Genomic DNA, 21,687 nt, shown 5'->3' with positions numbered 1-21,687 from the left:
GCCTATTGGCCATCCGAGAGGTCGCAATGAAATTTGACAGGGTAAACTACATGTCACTCACTGTTCTCACAGGCCTCCTCCCGGAGGGAGGACAGAGCGAAGAAGCACCACCCATTTTTCCCCCGCCTCACTCACTCAACCAACAGGAATCTCGGGTCTTTCCATTGGCGAAACGTCAGGGAGGCGGTGATTTTGATTGGCCATCTTTAAGAAGGCGGAGCCAACTCAACCTGACTAGAAGTTGAATGGGGAAAAAGGAGGTCAGTCAAATGCAAAGTCCCGCCTTCTAGGAGTGGCTCGTAACCTAGCAACACAGGGGCCGCCGACTTGGTTAACTGTGGGGAGAGAAACTGTGGGCAGAGAAACTTGCAGCTCGTGGAGCAGGTGAGTGACAGTGGGAAAGCCCGGGGCTGCAGGCTGTGTGCACCTAGCGAGCACACCGTTCAGTGACACCCCCAGGGGTCCCCACCCCACTGCCATCCCATCCAGCTCCAGGGCCTCACTCCCCTGCCCTAGCTCCACCCAGGCCTCCTCTAGGCCTGCTGCAAAGACCACCGCGCATCCTCTTGTCCTGTCTCCTGGTCGTCATTTCATCGCTCCGCTCCTCATCCCTCAGTGGTACCATTTATGAAGACATAGAGTGAATTTAGTTCAAGTAATGGGATGGGTTGTTTTGTTTGGCGCCCACTGTCGCCACTATGTTCGGAGGTGCACGGTCCCTTTCAGTGTATTCTTAAAAATAAGGGTTTGTTGTTTGTTTTGGTTTTGAAACAGGGTTTCACTATGTAGCCTCGAACTCACTCTGTTGACCAGGCTAGCCTCAGACTCACAGAGATCCACCAATCTTTGCCTTCGAGTACTGGGATTAAAGGCATTTGTCGGGGTTGGGGATTTAGCTCAGTGGTAGAGCGCTTGCCTAGGAAGCGCAAGGCCCTGGGTTCGATCCCCAGCTCCGAAAAAAAGAACCCAAAAGAAAAGGCATATGCCACCACCCCTAGTTAGTTAGTTTTTAAAGGTTTTCATTATTATTATTATTTTGATCACTATGCTTGCGTTGGTGGGGTGTATGAATGTGAACACAGAAAAAGTATTTTGTACCCTCTAGAGCCCGGAGCTGAAATTAATTACTAGCAGGGAGTTATGAGCTGCCCAACTTAGGTTCAGGGAACTAAACTCTGGTCCTCTGAAAGAGCCATACACACTCTTTAAAAGAACTTAAAGATTCATTTATTTTTACTTTCTATGTATCTGTGGGTGCCTACATGTATGTGTGTGCAGTGTATGTGCACAATGTGTGTGTGTGCTGTGACTGAGGAGGCCAGATGTGGGCACTGGATCCGCTGGACCTGGAGTTATGGGCTGGTATGTATATGCTAGGAACAGAGCCTAGATCCTCTGCAAGAACAGCCAGTACTATTAAACACAGAGACATCTTTCCAGCCTGGTTATTTTCTGGATACACAGGATTTTGCTTTGAGGTTAACGTTACATTTTCACTCATATCCTTAAAATGTGGTTTCCTTGGGCATCCTGAAGACAAAGAAGAATTTCTTGGGAAGATTGAATGAGACGAGGCAAAGAAGGGTGGGAATGGGCACAGGCACAGGATGACTGCTCAGCTAATTGCAGTGATCCCTGCAATGACTCATTCTTCCCTAACTCTCTCTGTCTAAACATTTCCTAGGACATTCTCTTGGCTCGCACAGTGAATCATTCACACATTTAACAGGGGTTTATTGAGTGCTTAGGGTGGTCAGTGGAGGCTGGAGAGATGGCTTAGACAATAAGAGCACAGACTGCTCTTTAGAAGACCCTTAGTTCCCAGCACCCACATAAAGTAGGTAATTTGACTGACTGTAATTTGACTTCCAGGTGATCCAGCGCCCTCTTCTGGCCCCAAAGACACCTGCACTCATATAGATATACACACACACACACACACACACAGGCACATGCTCACTTTTTCTTTGAGACCCTAGCGGGTGTTCTTGGAATCAAACGTGATTACAATTCAAGAACATTTGAAACAGCATCAGAGGAAAATATCTCTGAACTTCAGCTTTCATTATAGCAACAGGTTAGATCCTGTAGCCAACAAAAATATTTTAACCCTAATTCTTCCAAGTGCAGGAGACTTTTCATCTTTTAATGGACAAGGAAATGTGTTTTCCTTCTAGTCTCAGTACAGGTTTAATTATTGAAAGAATAACGTGGGCTCAAACTGCAGTCAGATGGCATTGAGTGTGTCTCATATGTGAGGCCTTAAATTTAATCCCCAGCACCAAAATGCCAGGCAAATACAAATTCTGTGCTTCCCACAGGCGTTAATTATATTGATATCTTACACTCTGGTAATTAATGTTTCTTTAAAGATGAAGGATTTATTTTTATTCTGTGTGTCACCTGGCTTTTACACGGGTGTGAAGGAGCTTCAGATTCAAGCAGCAGACATACGTAAGCAGCAAGCATTTTACCTACCGAGCTGTCTCTCTAACCTGCATTTTAAATTCAGTTTCATTTATTTAGCTTGTGTATGTGTGTGCACGTGTGTATGTGTTATGCATGTATGTGTGTCCATGGATGTGTGTGCATGTGTATGTGTGTGTGTGTGCCTGCTTGCTTGTGTGTATTTGTGTGATGATACTTGTGTATGCATCTGCCTGTGTGTGTGTAGCGTATGTATGTATACAGATGTGTATTATGTATGTATGTGTATTGTGTATGCATGTGTATTTGTAGTCATGTAATCATATGTATATGTGTATCGCGTGTGCATGTGCATGTATGTGCATATGTATATGCATGTATATGTGTGTTCATGTGTGTGTGTGCATCCCTATATATGTGCATGTATGTGTGTGCATTTATGTATATGTGTGAATGCATGTATATATATATTCATGTGGTTGTATGTGTGAATGTATGCATGTATATGTGTATGCATGTGTGAGCATGTGTGTGTGTGCACATGTAAATGTGCACATGCATTAGTGCTATGAGGGAACCCAGGACTTCAAACATGCTAATCAGCTGTGTCACACTCAGCCCTTCCTTCCTTTTGAAACAACCAAAAGTATCAACTGTAGAGTCATATATGACCAGAAAAGCACATCTCTAAAGCACACTGTGACCAAGAAAGGATTTCAAAGCATCTGACATGGATACCAGAAGAGAGATTAAATATCCTCTGTCGCTCTCAGTGTGTTCCTCTGAGGAAGGGTTTTCCTCTGAACCCGGGGCTTGAGTTTCTCATCTAGGTTGCAAGCCAACAATCCCAGAATTCTCCTGCATCTGCTCCTATTCTGTTCAGTCTGCAAAATGATATACCATAGTCGTACTTCGGGACTTCTTCCTTTTGATAATTTTATTTACTGTGTATGAATGTTTTGCCTGCATTTATGTGTGTCATTGTGCAGTACTGTCAGTGACCAGAAGAGGGCACTGTGTCCCCCGAAACTGAAAATACAGATGGTTGTGAGCCTCCATGTGTGTACCGAGAACCAAACCTTGATCCGCAGCAAGAGCAGCAGGCGCTTTTAACCACTGAGCCATCTCCCCAGCTCCTACCTGTCCTTTTTGCATTAGTAATAAAAGTCATAAAAGCCGGATATATTTGGTAGTATTACATTCATACAAGAGTGTCCCCATTTTACAGAAGGGTAGCCAAAGCCTGGAAAGGGTGATCAGATCACAAAACCCATGCGACTGGGTGAGAACCACAGGGATTGGGCTTCAAGTGAACTCAGTTACCACACAGTGAGCCACTGGCTTCCTCTTTTCACCTTGGAACTTGTAGAAAGTCAGGGGACTGTGCCCAGGTCTGTTCCAAGCTGCAGAAGGTTGTTGACCAGGACAAGCAACATGTAAACATCTATCCCCAGTTGCTACTGACCACCATCTATCTGTCTCAGATGCTCTGCAGCCTCGGTCACAGCTGAGACGCTATCTCTTGACGAGTCCACTTCCAGCACCTTTCTGCCACAAGCCTGTCCTTGGGGCCTCCAGAAACCACATATAATCCACAAGATGTAGTTCCCAGCTACTTGGGAGGCTAAGGCTGGGCATCACGTGATAAGCCTTATAATGAGATCCTGCCTAGCAAACAAAAAAACCAACCCCAATGTGGTGGTTTGAATAGGTATGACTCTCAGAGACTCATGCTGGAATCTTTGGCCACAGGGAGTGGCACGATTAGAAGGAGGTGTGGTCTTATTGGAGGAGTGGTGACCTTGTCAGAGGAAGTGTGTCATTGTGGAGGCGGGGCTTTGAGGGCATGTATATGCTCAAGGTTCACCAGTGTGGTACAGAGCCTCCTTCCGCTGTCTGTGGGTCAAGATGCAGAAGTCTCAGCTCCCCCAGCACCCTGTGTGCCTGCAGGCCACCATGCTTCCCACCATGATTGATGAACTGTCTGCCAGCCCCAATCAAATGTTTTCCAAAGTACGAGTTGCCCTGGTCATGGTGTCTCTTCACAGCAATGGAAACCCTAACTAAGACACCAAGTGACACGTTGACTGTCTAATGGAGGACCCGATCCGGCTTGTGACCTCATTACTGCATCTGCATCATCCTGCAGGAAGTGATGGGAAGGCAGGGCCACTGTCTCCTCATCTACTAATAACCAACCATTCCCTGAGCATCAACTATGTGATAGCTGCGTAAGACAAAAGGTTTAGTAGCGGTGGTGGTGGTGGTTGTGGTGGTAGTAATATTAGTAGTGTGTGTCTGTGCTCATGCATGCATATGTATAGGTGCACCCATGATGCATGTGTGCGAGTGCTGGTATGCCACCGCGCATGTATCAAGGTCAAGAAGAACTCTGGGGAGTTGGTTCTCTTCTTCCACTACAGGCTGCAGGAGTCGAACTCAGGTCCTCAGTGTTAGGTAACCAGCATCTTTACCCACTGAGCATGAATGGATGTTTCCAGCATGACTGACTAGACTCCTGTACCTGTCTCAGCTCCCTTTTCTTACCCATGAGTCGGAGAAAATGACACGACCTTGCAGGGTTATAAGGACCAAAAGCATCCATCCATAGAGAGTCTGTCTTAGCTCAGCAGTAGTGATGCCCACCTCTGATCCCAGCACTCAGAAGGCAGACTCAGACCAATCTTTCTATGAGTTCAAGGCCAGTCTGGTTTACAGAGTGAGTTTTGGGACAACCAGGGTTACACAGAGAAACCCTGCCTGAAAACAAACAAAAAAACAAAACAAAACAAAGGGTACTTCTTGATTTTTATCTCGTTTGAGACAGAGTCTCCCTATGTAGACCAGGGTGGCCTACAACTCACTGTATAGCCAAGGGTGGTCTTGAACTTCTGGTCTTGAACTTCCCCCCCCCCAGAGAGCTGGGATGTATTTAGAATAGTTGGGCACATAGGTAAATTCTAACATTAGCTAGTATTAAAAAAAAAAAAAAAAAGGTTCTTGAACCAAGACACCTCTCTCTCTAGCTGACCTCCCCACCAGCCAGTGTTGGGGTCAGTGAAATAGTCACAGGTGATGGGGTTTCTTCCAGCTTCTCTCCAAGTGTTTGTGGGGGCTCCTTTAGCTGATTTTTTTTTCAAAAGAAGAGCACACTAATAAATATCCAAGAGGCCTATCTGAATGAAATGGAGGCACATTTGCATGATAAAGATGAATCAATAGAATTCATGACCATTAAAGCCATGGTCCAGCAGCAGCCCTGCTTCACTCCCTGGGCAGGAACCTTCCAAAGGGAGGCTGGATTGGCAACAATTTCCAAACAAAGGTTGGTGGTATCACAAAGGACAGGGAACAATCATATTAGAATTCAAGGAGCCGACTCTCGGGTAATTTTCGCTGGCGTCATCATCTACCCCCTCTCCCCATACCGTCCCCTTCTCCCATTTCTCCCCCTGTTCACCCAAATGAGCTGTCAAGAGCTGATGGGCATCGTGGTAATCAAAGAAAACAAGCTTGCCCTTTAAAGCAAAAGAGGCAATTTGGCTGGAAGCAAATTGGAAGCATTCCCCGTGGCTCTGAGTTCCCACCTCCGTCTCCCAGGGAATTCTGGGAGTTTTGATTGATTCCTGGAGAACTCCGAGGACAACATGGAAAAGTGAGCCCACCTATCCATCCATCCATCCGTCTATCCGTCCGTCCAACACTTATTTCCTTCGTCCTGTGGCCTCGGTACAGGGACCCTTTCTCTGAGGGGCTGAGGAGAGACACCACAGCTCTCCAGAACACTTTGTTGTCAGGAAAAGGCCCCTAGGGAGCTCACTGTGGGATGAGAGAGCAGGAAGTGGGAATGAGCGAGTCCCAGGGAAGCAATATGGCGCCACCTCAAGCTGGGTCTTCAGCCTCTAAGGTCTGGCTCTGGGTGCGTTTTGATTGGCCAAGGAGCCTCCCATCCTTCACAACAAGACCCGGCGCCTCTCTTCTCTGTCCTTAGACGCCTTACTTTGCCATCTGTGGTCTGATGAGCTAAAGATAGTCTCCTGTGGCTTCACTTAGAGCTTTTTCCTCCATTTTTATCATCGCTTCGATTGCATACGTGATAAGCTAAGCCTCTCTCATGGCAAACAGAAATAAATAGTGATTGGGTGCGGCAAAGAAAACAAGGAGCCGGGAGCTTAGCATTCCCCACCCCTCAGCCAGAGCCCCTGCCCCAGAGACAGTGGACAGGACTATTTGATAGACATTCCGCCAAGACTATAGTGTCATTCAGCTTTCTCATCATGACAAAGACCCTGAGGTGAATGACTTGCAAGGGACAAAAGCTGGTCTGGTCTGTGGTTCCACTGTTTAAGAGGCTGTGGTGGGACTGTGCATCGCATCACGGCAGAGTGTGTGAGAGAGAAGCTTGCTCACTTCTCTGTGGTTTGGAGACGGGGTGGGGGGGGAGGGGGCAGGGGAGAGAGATATAAAGATAAAGAGACACAGTGTGAGTGTTCCCTTTAAGCGCACACCCCTAATGACCCAAGAACCTTGAGCCAGTTGAGTATGGTATGGTTACCAATGCCTTTCAATCCTAGAGGCAGACAGAGGCAGGTGGATCTTGGTGAGTTCAAGACCAGCCAAGGCTACACAGTCTCAACATCCACCCATCCCCCCAAAAGGAAATCCCCAATAGACCTCACCTCTTAAAGAAGAAACGTCCCACCAACTCTGCATAGCTCCGAGGGCTGGGCACCCAGGATTTCACACACCCTGTGGGGCTTTGCACAAACCACAAGTGCCTATGGCAGAGAGAGGTGGCTACCTGAAGGAAACCTGGGTGCCTTCATCTGACGAGTACATAGAGCTCTGCAGACAGAGACATCAGGGCCACTGTCCCCTACAATGCTGGCTACTAAGACCTCTAGGAGTCCAAGTCTAAGGTTAAGGAGCCTGAGTCTAAGAAGGAGTCCTCTGCCCTCCCCCTAAATACTCTCTAGGCTTCCCCAAGTCACAGAAGTGTGTAACACACCCTGATGAGCCCCTGCTGGTGTTGGCAGGCCCTGCTTCTTTGGAGAATGGAAAGGTAACAGTTAATCTGGTCCATGTGGGGAGATCAGAACCAGTCAGCAGGGCACGGGCATGAAGAAGGGGCAGGCTGAGCACAGAGCTAGGTACCCGGGCTGTGGCTGGCACTCATTCAGGACACCATGATGTTCCAAGCTCACACTTAGGTTTCCCTGGACCTATAATAGAATATCAGCTGTCTGTCGAAGACACATTATGTCTGTCCGAGCCTTGTGCTAGGAGCTTCCTGTTGAAATCCAAGGAGTCTTGCCTTACAGTAAAGGGAGCCCAGCCCCCTCATGGTAACCAGACCTAGGTCCCCCAGCAAGGACTGGGATTCAGTCACTGTGCTCCCGAAGCCACAGGAATTGTCTTAAATCTTTTGTTTAGAGTCAGGATTTCTCTGTGCAGTCCTGACTGTCCTGGAAGTCACTCCACAGATCAGGCTGGCATCAAACTCAGAGATCTGCCTGCATTTGCCTCCTGAGTGCTGGGATTAAAGGTGTGTGCCCCTATACCCAGCTTGCCAAAGGATTATTGATTTCTGATGTCACCACTGAGTTAAAGACAAACCTTTTACTTCATAACAACTGTGGATAATATAGGTTCTCTGCATCCTTCCTTCAGCTCCCCCGATGTTACTTTATAGGTCAGAAGTAAGAAAGTAACATTGCTAGCCCAGGATGACCACTGACCACACAGGCCTGCAGTCCTCAGGCCTCCGGGATGGAGGCAGGGGTTTAAGGGCATCACCTGCTACACAGCAAGTCCCACATGAGACTCTCAAACAGAGAAACAAATATGTAGGTCGATACAGTTCTGTTCGCCAAACCTTGGATTTAGTGACATCCCAAGTGTTACCCTGATGCCCTTTCTGTTTCAGAACAGAGTCCACACAGCGGCTCTCAACCTTCCTAATGCTGCAGCCCTTTAACACAGTTCCTCCTGTGTCGGTGACCCCCCCCCGCCATAAAATTAGTTCATTGCTACCTCATAACCGTAATGTAAATATCTTGATATGCAAGGTATCTGATAGGCAACCCGTGCAGGGGGAGGGGCATCTCGACCCACATACAGAGAACCTCTAGTTGAGGACTTGATTTGTTTTCAGGAAAATGGGACTAGCCTCCTTCCTCTTCCCTTCCTCCCTCCCTCCGTCTTCTCTTTCTGGTCTTTTCTTCCAAATCTTGGCATTACCAGCTTGCCCCATCATACCTGGTGAATTGTTTGTTTCTTTGTTTGTTTGTTCGTTTTTGACACAGGGTTTCTCAATGTAGAGCTGGCTCTTCTAGAACTCACTCTGTAGACCAAGCTGGCCTGGAATTCACGAGATCTGCCCATCTCCGCCCCTTCCTTCCTTCCTTCCTTCCTTCCTTCCTTCCTTCCTTCCTTCCTTCCTTCCGGAGTCTTGAGAACATACTCAGGCAGGCCTTGAACTCTCAGCCATCTCCCTGCCTGTCTTCCATCCCATGAAGCTTTCTCTCCCCTGTATTTTGAAGCTATTGTTACAACTCTGCCCTAGTTTTCAAGTCAATACCCCCAAATCACCTGGCCTGGATCAGAGGCCATGACTGCATTGGGAAGGTAGGTGTCTGCACGATGAAGTGAGTTCCATCCCCAGAACTCACATAAAAAGCCAAGGACATTGGCAAGAGTTTCTAATCTCAGCATCGGGGAGGTGAGCCCGCTGGCTTGCTGGCAGCCAGCCTGCTCAAGCTTGCCAGGTTCAGGCTTAGTGAAAGACTCTGTCTCAAATAAGGCAGAGATGTCCTGCCTGCATATAGACATGTAATATGTAGACACACACATGCACATATACACACACATGCATACACTCTGTACACATGCACACACTACACACACCTGATCATAGATGTTCTTGTTGTGTGCTGGTGCATGGTCACCCACCCTGCTTGACCTTCTCCCACTGTCAGCTGTGACCTGTCCTACCATGTCCGTGTCTGTTCCTATTCTGTGGCCGATCCTGCTCCGTCCGCGTCCCGTCGTAACCTACAGCTGTCCTCTTCCTTGTCCCGGCCTCCTCTGTGTCCTGGGCTGCTGATGCGGCACACCACACCCCAGGCTCTTTAGTTGGTTTCCTGGAGGGGTGCATTTCCACTCTCTGGTTGGGCAGCACTTCCAGCCACAGCTTCAACTCCTCGGGGGTCTGCTGCCCCCGGTGAGCCCTGCACATGTGGCTTCCTGCTGCTGACACTGTTGGCTGACCTCAGCTGCCTGAAGCTGGGCTCTCTATGTTTCTGCCTCTTGGGTAACCCCCATATGTCAGACCTCAGAACAGTAGCTGCCTCTTGCCTGATCTATGTGCCTGGGACTCACCTCCCCCCTCAGGCTTCTTACCCTGCTGGCTCAAGCACCGTCACGAAGCTAAAAGGTAAGCCTGACGGGGTGGTGGTACATGTCTATAATCATAGCCCTTGGATCAGGAGAAAGGGACAGCCTAAGCTATAAGAGACCATATCTCAAAACCAAACCAAACCAGACCAAACCTCGAAGACAACAGAGCTCAAAGTAGCTTTGAGGTTCTTACAGTGGTCGTCATGGTCAGCGGTGATGTGCCTATCAGCCACCCCTTCCTTTGCAGAGTTACTGGAGATTGTGAAATGCAAGGGAGCCCTAAGCCTGCCGCCTCAGTGCCAGGAAATACAGAGGTAAAGGCAGCTGCCTCAGGGATGGCCTTAAACCTCTTAAGCATACCCCCATCCTACCACGGACTGATCATCCAAAGAATCCCTCTGAAGACAGGTCTCGTCCCAGCAGAGCCCTTGAAGACCTTAGCCCCATCCAAATCCAAACTCAACACCATTGAGGCCAAGAGGATCATGTCGGTCCTGGACGAGGCCATAAACAAGGTAGAGCTGATAACCCTGATGTCCTACCTGGAGTCCCACCCAGAGGCTCTAGAGGACACGTTGCCGGAGAATCTTGTAGAAGCCATAAGAGAGCATTTGAACATTGGTCAGGCCCTGGTGGAGAAGGCCAGCATCCTGCAGAGGAAGCAAAAAGAGCTGGAGAAAGGGGAAGAAGCAGAGGAAGACTGGAACCAGGAACGCCTACTGTCCATCGAGTTGCACAAGACTAACCTCTGGCCACTGACACACCAGTTCCGAGACTCCACCAAGACCATGCTGAGGCTTCTGATCAATGAGCCCCAGCTCGCCAGGCTGCTGCACACGCAGGCACCAGGCAGAAGCCCAGGGGCCCAGTGCCTCCTCACCAGTCTGGTGGAGCTTCGGGGCTTCCTCTTTGAGAAGCTCCTCACCAGTCCCATGGAAGTAAGGGAGAAGAACCAGTTCATACAGGACATTACCCGGAGGAGCAAGAGGAACCAGGAGATCATCGATGCCCTCCAGGCTGAGCTGGCCGAGGTGCTGAAGAACAAGGAGGCAGAGGTATTACCTCCCTAGCACACCCCCCAAGTTAGGGAAGAAACCGCACCCACATGGGCCAACCCCTTAGGACTTGGGTTTTCTCTCATGGCGTTCCAATAGCTTCCCTTCATTTATTCCTTAGAGATTCTTCTGAGTACTTTACTATGAGGTAATGCCTGTAAGCCCAACCTCCAGAGTCCAGTGAAGAACAAGGACAGGGCCCTATGAAGGGATGATACAAGAGAACTGAACTCCATCCAGAAGGGCCAGGGACAGTGTCACTAAGGCAAGGAGGATACAGAAAGGAGGGGTGGGGTGGGGTGGGGTGAGCTAGACAAACAAGGAAGACCTTCCCAGCCAAGGGTTGGCAAAGTGTCTGTGTCACCAGCTAAGTGGGTCCTTTGTCTCAGGTAGGATAGACAGCAGGCACGTGGGGAAGGAGTCGGAGAAATGGCTCAGAGGTTAAAAGTGCCTGCTTGGTCTGTTTGAGACAGGGTCTTACTATACAGTCTTGACTGACCTGGAATGCCATAGACCAGAGATGGAACTCACGGAGACCCCCTGCCTGTGCCTCCCAAGTGTTGGGATTAAAGGCGTGCACCACCACAACCAGTGGTGTTATTGCTACAGATCAAGAGAGCTCGGTCCCCAGCCCCTAGGTCCAGCAGCTTGCAAACACCTTGACACCCAGCTCCTGGGGAATCTCACGCCCTCTTCTGGACACCCAAGGCACTGCACTCACACACCAGGCTGGGCATGGCTCAGTGAGGACAAAGCCGCCTGCACAAGCCAGGGGACCTGAGTGTGAGCCTCAGAGCCACTCTTTTTTTTTTTTTTTTTTTTAAAGCTGGCATGGTGGTATGCCTCTGTCATCTCAGTACTGGTCAGGCACTCACAGGAGGGCCCCTGGGAGTCAGTGGCCCACCAGCCTAGCATAGCCCACATGCTCCAAGCCAAAGAAAGCGGTAGATGACAGTTGAGGCTGCACACGCACGCACACACGCAGGACACTATAGCTGTGAACACAGAGCTGTGTTTCATCTTGCTGAAGGGTCTGAATATTTGAATATCCAAAGCTGCTGCAGGCAGCTTAAAGTGCGTGCGTACGTGCATTCTAGCCAGCCCCACCCCCCACCCAGACTTTACTAGTTAGCGTATTATAACGAGTCTCAGATCTGTCGCATCTCGTTAGCTGTGGGTCTTCGGTGGCTACTGTCTTCCTGCACACTTGCCACAGGTGAGCAACAGCGGCCGTCTTTCTTTCTGGCTCCCCATCCCATCTCCAAAGGGTCACACATCCACACGCTGGGCTCAACAAGCCTCTGCTGCTAGCTAGCATGGATGCGGCCATGGACAGTATCTGTATTTGGCTGCAGGCCTTAGTTGACCAACCCCTTTCCTGGGGGAGGCGAGCATGTGGTCCCAGGCCTGAGACAGGCATAAACCTAGCTGGTTTGGAACCTTAAGAGGGAAGGGACACAGCCAAAGACCAGCTGCTCTGTGATTGGGGGAGGGGGGTGCTGTGTGGTTATTAATAGGGCCCTGTCCTCATCCGTCCCGGCCTAGGTGGAGAAGGAGAACTTTGTGATCCAGGAACTGAAGAACCATCTGCACCAGGTGTTCAAGTTTTCGGAGAACAGCCTTCTCCGCACGAAGCAGGAGGCAGAGAAGCAGCAGAAGGTGGATTACCGGGCCTCTCAGGCCAGGCAGGCCAAGACGCATCAAGACATCCTGGCGCTTCGTGCACAGTACCACAACCTGGTCATGGAGAACCGGGAGGCGGAGCAGGCACTAAGGAAGGTGCCCTGAGGTCTCAGGGGCGCAATGGGAGGCGGGGCTGGCCCAGGGGTGCGGAAGACCAAGACAGGTGGTATCTCCTGGGTGGCAGGAGGGGATAGCACCCCTTGAGCCTGAGGGATGATGACCCCTACTTGAAGTAGTTCATGAGCCTCAGGCAAAGTGGAAAGGACCCCTCTATGTCTGGGTCCAATGAGCTCTGAGGAAACACAGGTGAAAGTCTGGGCACAGTGTGTGCAGTGCGCATGTGCCAAGCAGGGCTGTTTCATTAGCTTCCGATCTCAGCCATGCCCCGACCACCTTTCATATCCTTTTCCGAGGATACCTTCTTACAGACCAGCCACAGTCTTTTCCAGTGTCCTGGCCCTCTGAGCACCTCATGAAAGTTGTGTGTCTCTAGACAAAATGCTAAGGTCTGTCTGCCCTAAATTCGTGGACGATCCCAGAGGGCCTTGGGTCTCCCTGAATTCAGCCTGTCCAACCTGATCCCCTGAGTTCAATTCCCAGGACCCACGTGGTAGGAGAGAATCAGTTCCTGCAAGTGTCCTCTGCCCTCTGCCCATAGCTCACGATTGCTTTTGTGAATGCTTGCACGCGCGCGCGCGCACACACACACACACACACACACACACACACCCAAGAAAAGACCGTGTCAGTCAGTGTACCCCAAGGAAGTCTTCAACTCACAGCAGTCTGCTGCCCCTCGTTGCCAAGGGCTGCGATGTGACCACAGGTGCCCATCATGACACCCAGGGACCTGCTTCTTCTTATTTGAGTTAAACCCCCCCCCATAAAGGGCTGGAGAGATGGCTCCGCGGTTAAGAGCACTGACTGCTCTTCCAGAGGTCCTGAGTTCAATTCCCAGCAACCACATGGTGGCTCACAGCCATCCATAATGGGATCCGATGTCCCCTTCAGGTATGTCTGAAGACAGCAACAGTGTACTTACATACATGGAATAAATAAAATCTTTAAAAAAAACCCCATAAAATACAAATATCCATTTAAAAGCGGTCCACTCGATGTCACTTCTGCAGTTTCCTGCAACCTGTCCAGCTCCAAACTACTTCATCACCTCAAAACATAGCACTGGGATGGGGGAGTTGGGGGGGGGGCACAGCAAGAGAGCTCGGCCTGTAACAGGAGCCTGCTGTGGAGCTGGACTCTGATCCCCCAGACCCATGTGGTGGCAGGAAGAACCCAACTCCTGCAAGCTGTCTTCTGATGCATGTCCACTTTCCTCCCCCACACACACAATAAATAAATGTAACTCAAATGTTTTAATTAAAAAATTAATTAATTAAGAGGCTCAGAAGATGATGTTGATCCTCTGGAACTGGAGTTACCGAGAGTCGTGAGCTACCATGTGGTTACTGGGAATTGAACCTGGGTCCTCTGGAAGAGAAACTAGTGCTCTTAACTGCTGAGCCCTCTCCCCAGCCCCAAATGTTTTTTTAATTTAATTTGTAAGTCCTGGGGTTCGTGCTAGGCAATGGTTTTGAGCCACACCTCCAGCTGGGATTAACCCTTTAAAAATTATTATTGTGTGTAGTATGCATGTGTGTTTGTGTGTATATGTATGTACCTGCGTACATACGTGTACCACAACACCAGTGTGGAGATTGGAGAACAACTCTGTTATCAGCTCCCTGCTGCCCCCTTGTGGCACCAGAGAATTAAACTTAAGTCCTAAGTGCCTCTACCTACCTTCTGAGCCAACTTACCCAGGCCCTGGACTTTTTTGTTTTAAGAAAAAATACAAAGTGGAGACAGAAATTGAGAACTGGATCCAGAAATATGACATGGAGATGAACGAGAAGCAGGTACGTGCTGGGGTTCCCTCCTGAGGGATAGGGAGGGATGGGGGGTTGGGGGGGGTGGGAAGGAACAGCTCACGTGACCCAGGTTTGCGCCTCCTCTGGAGAACTCTGCCTGTACGGGCATGTCCAGGTGTGGGTGGTAGATATATGAGGGGTGTGTGTATGTGTGTGTGTGTGTCTGTCTGTGTGTGTGTGTGGAGGGTGCAGGGTAGGAGGAGAGGAAAAGTGGAAACCACTGAAATCCAGATTCATCCTGAAGCCCATGGCTCTACCTAACAACATTCCCCCCTCCCGCCTCCTGTAGTCCTCTCCTCTAGCCTGGCTCAGCTCCTGCCTGCTCTCCTGCCTCTGTCACTATGTCCCTGAAAGGTCTAGGTGCCAGGCTCCAGGATAAGGCAGGGAATCGAAAGAGTCCTCACTGTCCCCTGAAGGTTTCAAACTGATGTCACTCATGAGCTGATGATATTTCCAGCTCGCATCGGACCGTGAGGAACACAGGCTGTACTTCTGTCCTGGGATCCCGGCGGTAGGGTCACTGAGACACATTTGCCGAATCTGAGCTGTGAACTGGGTCTAGATGAAGTCCTGATCTGCGATGGGAGCCCATATGGCCCCACCCACTTGCAGGTGACACAGGTGGCAGCTGGCCCTGACCTATTAGAGAGCAGAGGAGTCACACCAGGGCAGGTCTGCCCAGAGAAAATCGAGCAGGGTCCCTCTCAGCCTGACCATGGTGTCCTCCTGGTACCGGAGCTGCACGGGTGTTGGTCTTGTTTCGTGGGTCCCACTAGTGGTTGTGTGGCTGGGGAATGCTGCTGAGTGGCTCAGCATCTGTCTAATGTGCAGAGAGTATAGTCCTACAAAACAAACCCTACAGACAGAGTCCATTGAGAGCCACAGGGTCCTTTGTGGCAGGGTCTCTGTCTGCCCAGCAATTGTCCTCAAAGTGTTCTGCCCATTTTAGTAGATGCTGGTGGGAGGGAGGTATAGAGAGAAGGAAGGAAGGGGACAGAGTAGCTGGGAATGAGAGGAAAGAGAGGAGGAGGAGGAGGAGGAAGAGAAGGAGAAGATAGGGAGACACACAGACCAAGAAGAAGACACTTTTCAAGGGCCTGCCCCACTCCCTCTCCACAAGAGACTTCTTCCCACAAGGGCCCTCCTGTCTGTTTAGCGCTCATGTCTCCACTGGGTACCCAGCCCACAGAGGTTGGAGCTTTCCTGATTCAGTCACTACTCAACAGTGCCACCTAGTGGGTACCAGGCTTCCAATCCAGGTGTCTGTGAGAAGCCAGTTCATACTGAAGCCCAAAGGTCACTTGATCCGAGAAAACTGGCCCTTGGTATTTGGAATTGTCCCAGTGTTTCAAAGGAGGAAAACCGGAAGCCTCGAGGGGAATATTGTAAAGGTGAAGACAAGCTAGACTTCAAAACTAGGTGCCAGTTAAGTAGGATGTCTGCCACGCAAACACAAGGACCTGGCACCCATGTAAGAAGCGAAGGTGGAAATGTGCACCTGTAATCCCAGCCCTGGAGAGGCAGAGACAGGCTGATCCTAGGGGTTTGCTGTCCAGCTAGCTCAGGCACATCAGCAAGCTCCAGGTTTAGAGAGACAGAGTCTGCCTCAGAAAGTAGAGTGGAGAGACCGAGGAGGACATCTGACCTTGACCTCGAGCCTCCGCCTACAGTCACAGCGCAAGCGCAAGCCCGCATACACACACTTCATTCATTTACATGTGCATTTACACGAGAACAAAAGCACACATGTTTGCACAAGTCATAACCCTTGTTCCTCCCTCCATTCCGAGATCCGCTCAGTCAGGTCTTTCCTGGAGTGACCCCAGGTATAAATAGGATCAGAGGCTGGGGTGGAAGCCGGGCTCCCGGGCTCCCGGGCTCCCGGGCTCCCGGGCTCCCGGGCTCCCGGGCTCCCGGGCTCCCGGGCTCCCGGGCTCCCGGGCTCCCGGGCTCCCGGGCTCCCGGAACAGGGAGGCCGTGCCAGTTGCTGCACACCTCCAGCCATGCCCCTCACCTAGGAAGAATACGAGGACCTGGAGAGCATCCACAAGGAGGAGAAGCTGCAGCTGGAGGAGCTGAAGGAGAGGCATGCAGTGCTGGTGGAAGAGTTCTCTCAGATCCGCGCCGAGAGCGAGATCAATTCCAAGAAGCGCGTAGAGGCAGAGCGCGAGATGGTGCGCATGGTGAGAGCCGCCACGCTCATCCAGGCCATGTGGAAGGGCTACCTGGTGCGCTCCATGCTCAGGTCCAGGAAGAAGAAGCGGGTCAAGAGCAAAGGCAAAGACAAGGGGAAGGGCAAGGAGAAGACCAAGGAAGAGAAGGGCAAGGAGAAAAAAGCCAAGGGCAAGGGTAAAAGCAAGAAGTGACCGCTGCCTGGTCTGGCCCTGCCCCAGCCAAGCTTCAACCACACCCTACCCTGTCACGACCATACCCCCATTCTGCCCCACCCCATCTATCCCTGGCTTTAATGATGGCTAAAATTAAAAAACAAATAACAGGACTGGAGAGATGGCTCAGCTGTTAAGAGCACCGACTGCTCTTCCAGAGGTCCTGAGTTCAGTTCCCAGCAACCGTATGATGGCTCACAACCATCAATAATGGGATCCGATGCCCTCTTCTGGTGTGTCTGAAGACAGCGACAGTGTATTCACATATATAACAGAAACCTTAAAAACATATAAGTAATAAAAAAGCAATAAACCCATTTTAAACCATACTCAATGGCTCACCAATCAACAGACGTGTCTGCCCAGACCGAGGCTGGGTGTGCGCATGGGTGCAACATCCTGACGAGGGTGCAAACTTTGGATCCCATTCTCCCGAGTCTTTATTGAAAAATTGGGGTGTGGGGGGGAGAACACTAGTGGCCCATGCCTTGGCTTTAATCTCTCCACTCAGGCAGAGGCAGGCAGATCTCTGTAAGTTTGAAGCTAGCCTGGTCTACAAAGCTAGTTCTGGGACAGCCAGAGTTACAATGGGGGAAACCCTGTCTTGCAAAACCAGAAAAGGGTTTATTTTATTTCTGTGGTGTGCCTACGGAGGCCACAGCTGGGGGCATGATTCACTGGCACTGGAGCTAAAGGCGTGTGAACCACTTGAGAGGGTGCTGAGATCTGAACACAGGCCCTCTGACAGAGCTGTACGTTCTAACCCACAAGCCTCCCCGTCCATTCCAACTTTATTTTTCTTAAACTGTGTGTGCGTGCACATTTACGCGTGCCTTTATATATACGTCACATGTATGCCTGGTACTTGCAGAGGTCAGAGGGTGCTGGCTCCCCTGCAACTGCAGTTACAGGCATCTGATGTGGGAACCAAACCCAGGTCTTCTGGAATAGCAGTAAGCGCTCTTAGCTGCTGGGTCCTCCTCTCTCCAGCCTCCCTTCCTCCACTCCTGTGGTTTCTGTTGGGCTGCCCCATTTCCATCAGCCCCAACTGCTCTGACACTTAATGCCAACCAGACTCCAGACCTGGCATCGGCTACCTCGTGGCATCACCCTGGGCTTCAGCTAACCTTTAGCATAGACAGGAGAAGAATGTGTTTCTATTTCTAGCCCATGTCTATCAACATGGAAGGACGGGACAGAAAAACAAGAGGTAAACTAACCAATTCCTTGTGAAAGCTCTAGAAGCTTAAATCTCCTACACAGCTAAAGCACAAAGTGTGTCTGTGCCTGGGCGTGGCCCTGGCACCTCTGCAGGTGAGTACACATGTCCCTGGGCCTAGCTACCCCTAGACAACGCTCTCTGGAATGCTCAGGGAGGGAGGGAGGGGAGGCTCAAGGGCCTATGCCCATCATCCAGGGAAGGATTCAGGACCTTGGGTGAAGCTTGAGGCCCAGGGCCCCCTGCAGTGTGCTGGTGTGTGTGTGTGTGTGTGTGTGTGTTTGTTTGTATGTGTGCGTGCATGCGTGTGCCCAGGAGCCTCTACTCTACTTGGCTTATCACTAAGCCCTGTTTTGTTTTGTTGGGGTGGGGGTTACTGGGGACTGACTGAATCCAGGGCACCATTCATGTATGCTAGGCAAACACTACCACGAGGTATATCCCCACCTCCCTAACAAGACAATTGCTAGCAAGGGACTCTTACTTCGTACCCACCCACTTACGTGTGGTGTCTAAGGACTGAGACAGGCCTTGGACAGACAGCATTACTTGAGGCATTAGCAGCCACTGACATTTCTGTCACATCCTCTGATCACCCGTTGCCCTGTTTAACTCCACTGAAATCGACTGAGGCCTTTAGTTAAGGGGGGAAAAAGTAACATGCTACCGGTTTTGGCGATCCAAATACATTTAATACGTGGAATAAATACATGAATATTAAAATAATGTCTCCCCGGGTCCCACCCCTGAGGTCCACATACAGCCCAGGACCCTCCCTTAAGACCTTCAGACCCCTGTGGAAACTGAACCCTTTGTAGGGAACTGGGTGGGGCTTGGCACCAACGCAGAAGCCGGGAGACTGACACATGGCTACAGAGACATCTATCTCAAGGACCCCAAATACCCTGCAGAGAAGGCTGGGGACATCCTGAGCTTGTGGGGACTAGGGAAAATATGGCCCATCCTTACCATGGAGCCCCGTGGAGGCTTCTCCAGCATTTGGAGGCCCTAGGGACCATTGTCTCCAGAGGACCACACCTGAGCTTGAGTCCTGGCTTTGAGCCAAAGGTTTACCTGGTAAGAATGTCATTTCCAAGGAGGCTTTGGCTTTTGGGGCAGGCCCCTCGCTGAGGGGTAGTTGGCCCCGAAACACTGCCTGAGCATACCTTGCGAGTGACCAGGGGACTCTGGACAGTCGCCCCTGATGTGTAAGGCCGGGGACTCCAAGGCCCATTGGTCTGGGGGGCACTGGAAGCTGGATGACCCGTGCTGGGGACAGCTAGGTGGGTGAGTGAATGGGAACGCCTCTGTCCCAGAGAGCGGGGAGCATCCAGCCCATCCCGGGACACCATCTGGGAGCCTGTGGCCACTCTGGGCTCTGTCCTGGGAGGTCCAGTTGGGTGAATGGCCCGCAGTGGGGTCTCCCTGGGGCGAGGTGAGTGGCTGCCCCTAGGGGTGGCTGGTGGGGTCCAGAAAAGGGTCCGGAGCTTGGCCGCATCCTCCATGGCTGTCCGAGACCTCTCCTTGCTGGTGCCCTGTGGCCGGGAGCCAAACAGTGACTCATCACAGTAGGATGGGGTGTGGCCAATCAACCTGGAAAAGAGAAGGGCAATGACCTTAAAGTCCTCTACAACCTCACAGCCCACCAGACACCAAAGCAGCAGAGCCTGCCTGGCACCCTCGGAATAAGCTGGACTTATTCTTTAATACAGGTATCAGCCCAAAACAGCTTGGAGCTTCTCTGTCTCATCTCCTAGAGAGGGGAGCAGTCCTAAGAGGAGACCTCATATGAGCCTCACCATCGAGAGTCCCAATATGGTCATTCATTGATATGGTGGAGGTGGGGGGACAGGGTAGACCACTCCAGCCCCCTCTTCCCCCCCCATGAATCTCTATCCGTACATGCTCAAGTCTTGTGCATCAAATGACAGACACCATCCTGAATCTGCTCGGCTCCAGATTAATGGAGCAATTAGGTCCATTAAGTGCTTCATAAACAGAAGTAGCAGGCACTTGTTTAGGGACAATAGGAACGTGGGCCAGCAAGATGGCTCAGTGGGTAAGGGTGCTTGTGGCCAAGACTGACAGCCTAAGTTTTGATCCTCAGGCTCCACATGGTAGAAGGAAAGAACTGACTCCTATAAGTTGTCCTTTGACCTCCACCAGTATACGCCCCCCAACCCAAAAACAGCCAAATACAATTGTACCTTTTTCAAAAAAGTCCATATGAGCTCAATAGAGATACATTTTTTTCTTTGGTTGAATAGTTTTTTCCCCCAAAAAATCTCCTTTGAAGATTTTTAAAAATTTTTATTATTGTCCTGTGTATGGTGTGGGTATGTGTGTGTGTATGCAGACAGAGGCGCACAAGTAGAGGTCAGAGGTCAACTCTGGAGTCAGTTCTCTTCCACCTTTATGAAGGTTCCAGCAATCGTAGGCCACCAGGCGCTCGAGGCAAGAACCCTTCCCCACTGAGCCGTCTCACCAGCCCACACCACCATTCATCCAGACCTTCCCAAGCACCAGTTGCTGTGCCAACATTGCCCCAAGTGCCATGAGGAAACACACGGCTCAGAGAACCAAGGCGCTTGGCCATGGCCACACAGCAGGTCCCTAGCACTCAGTCCCAGGAGGCCTGACAGCTACTCTGATGGTCAGTTTCAACTGTCAACTTGGCAGGATCTGGAACCACGGAGAGCGGCCCGCAGAGAGTGATCCGCTAAGTCAGGCTGGCCCTCGGGCATGCCTACAACAGGCCTTCCCCTGAGCACTAGTGTTTAATGCACATGCACCCATAGGCAAGTCCGTGTGCACCATGTGGGGTGTCAGATGCACATGCCTGGGATGTCAGAAGAGGTGGGTCACATGCCCTGGGACTGAAAGTAAGAGAAAGTACTGAGCAGCAAACACACAGTACATGACCAGCCATGTCCACCCCACACTGCTGAGACTTCTTATAACTACGGAGAGCCACTCGAGCCGTCTGTGAGCCGGAATAAACCCTTTCTCGCCCAAGTTTCTTCTGCCAAGAGTACTTCATCAGGGCAATCAGGAAAGGGACCAAGACAGCCACCCTCAGTACAGGAGTGCAATGCTACCACCCCCAACCTTACCTGTATTTGTTTTTCTTCCTTGGTGTGAGGTTTGGGGTGCTGCCCCTGGAGGAGGGAGACTCACAGTCTCTCTTGGCCAGAGAGACCTTTGGGGGTCCTGGGCTCACTCCTCTAGATCTGTTACAATTCTGCACCCAGGGTGGGTCAAAGTCTGGTAGAGTTGGCCGGGTTCCTGTTGGGCTGCCAAACAGGGTCTCATCCACATAGGATGCCCTGGCCTTGACCCGGTAGCTGCCCGGGCTGCGGTGCTGAAGGTGGAGTGCCTGCATTCCGACGCTGGGCCAGTTCCACCTCCACCGGGGTCTTCAGGCTGCCCAGTGGATTTACTGTGCCTGCCAGATTCAGCCTCCAGGGCTCCCTGGAGGGTCAGAGTGAGCTAAGGGCAGGGCCAAGTAAGAGTAGCTTCTTGCAATAACAAACCCAAGGGCAAAAGGGGCTTTTTCTTGCTGAGGGAAAGCGACTGTTGTTCATTGGGCA

The 21,687-nt window shown here is 50.9% G+C and overlaps 2 protein-coding genes across 2 annotated transcripts; one reads left to right on the top strand and one right to left on the bottom strand.

Annotated features, from left to right (window-relative positions):
• Nucleotides 1-310: 310 nt before the first annotated feature.
• On the top strand, nucleotides 311-17,207 carry Iqcd (IQ motif containing D). Its single transcript, XM_032886998.1, has 5 exons — nucleotides 311-384; nucleotides 10,073-10,880; nucleotides 12,426-12,659; nucleotides 14,408-14,479; nucleotides 16,510-17,207. Exons 2-5 carry the CDS (start codon nucleotides 10,092-10,094, stop codon nucleotides 16,855-16,857), a joined length of 1,443 nt encoding a protein of 480 aa, XP_032742889.1. The 5' UTR covers nucleotides 311-384; nucleotides 10,073-10,091; the 3' UTR covers nucleotides 16,858-17,207.
• Nucleotides 17,208-18,767: 1,560 nt separating this feature from the next.
• Nucleotides 18,768-21,495, bottom strand: Rita1 (RBPJ interacting and tubulin associated 1). Its single transcript, XM_032886547.1, is given in 3 exon segments — nucleotides 18,768-19,212; nucleotides 19,215-19,690; nucleotides 21,211-21,495. Coding segments are annotated over 3 exon segments (774 nt in total). The 5' UTR covers nucleotides 21,480-21,495; the 3' UTR covers nucleotides 18,768-19,183.
• Between the last annotated feature and the right edge of the window lie 192 nt (nucleotides 21,496-21,687).

This window comes from Rattus rattus, chromosome 16 (assembly GCF_011064425.1).
Source record: "Rattus rattus isolate New Zealand chromosome 16, Rrattus_CSIRO_v1, whole genome shotgun sequence".
NCBI classification, from domain to species: Eukaryota; Metazoa; Chordata; class Mammalia; order Rodentia; family Muridae; genus Rattus; species Rattus rattus.
The sequence above is the reverse complement of the archived record's forward strand: the minus strand, read 5'-3'. Positions and strand labels throughout refer to the sequence as shown.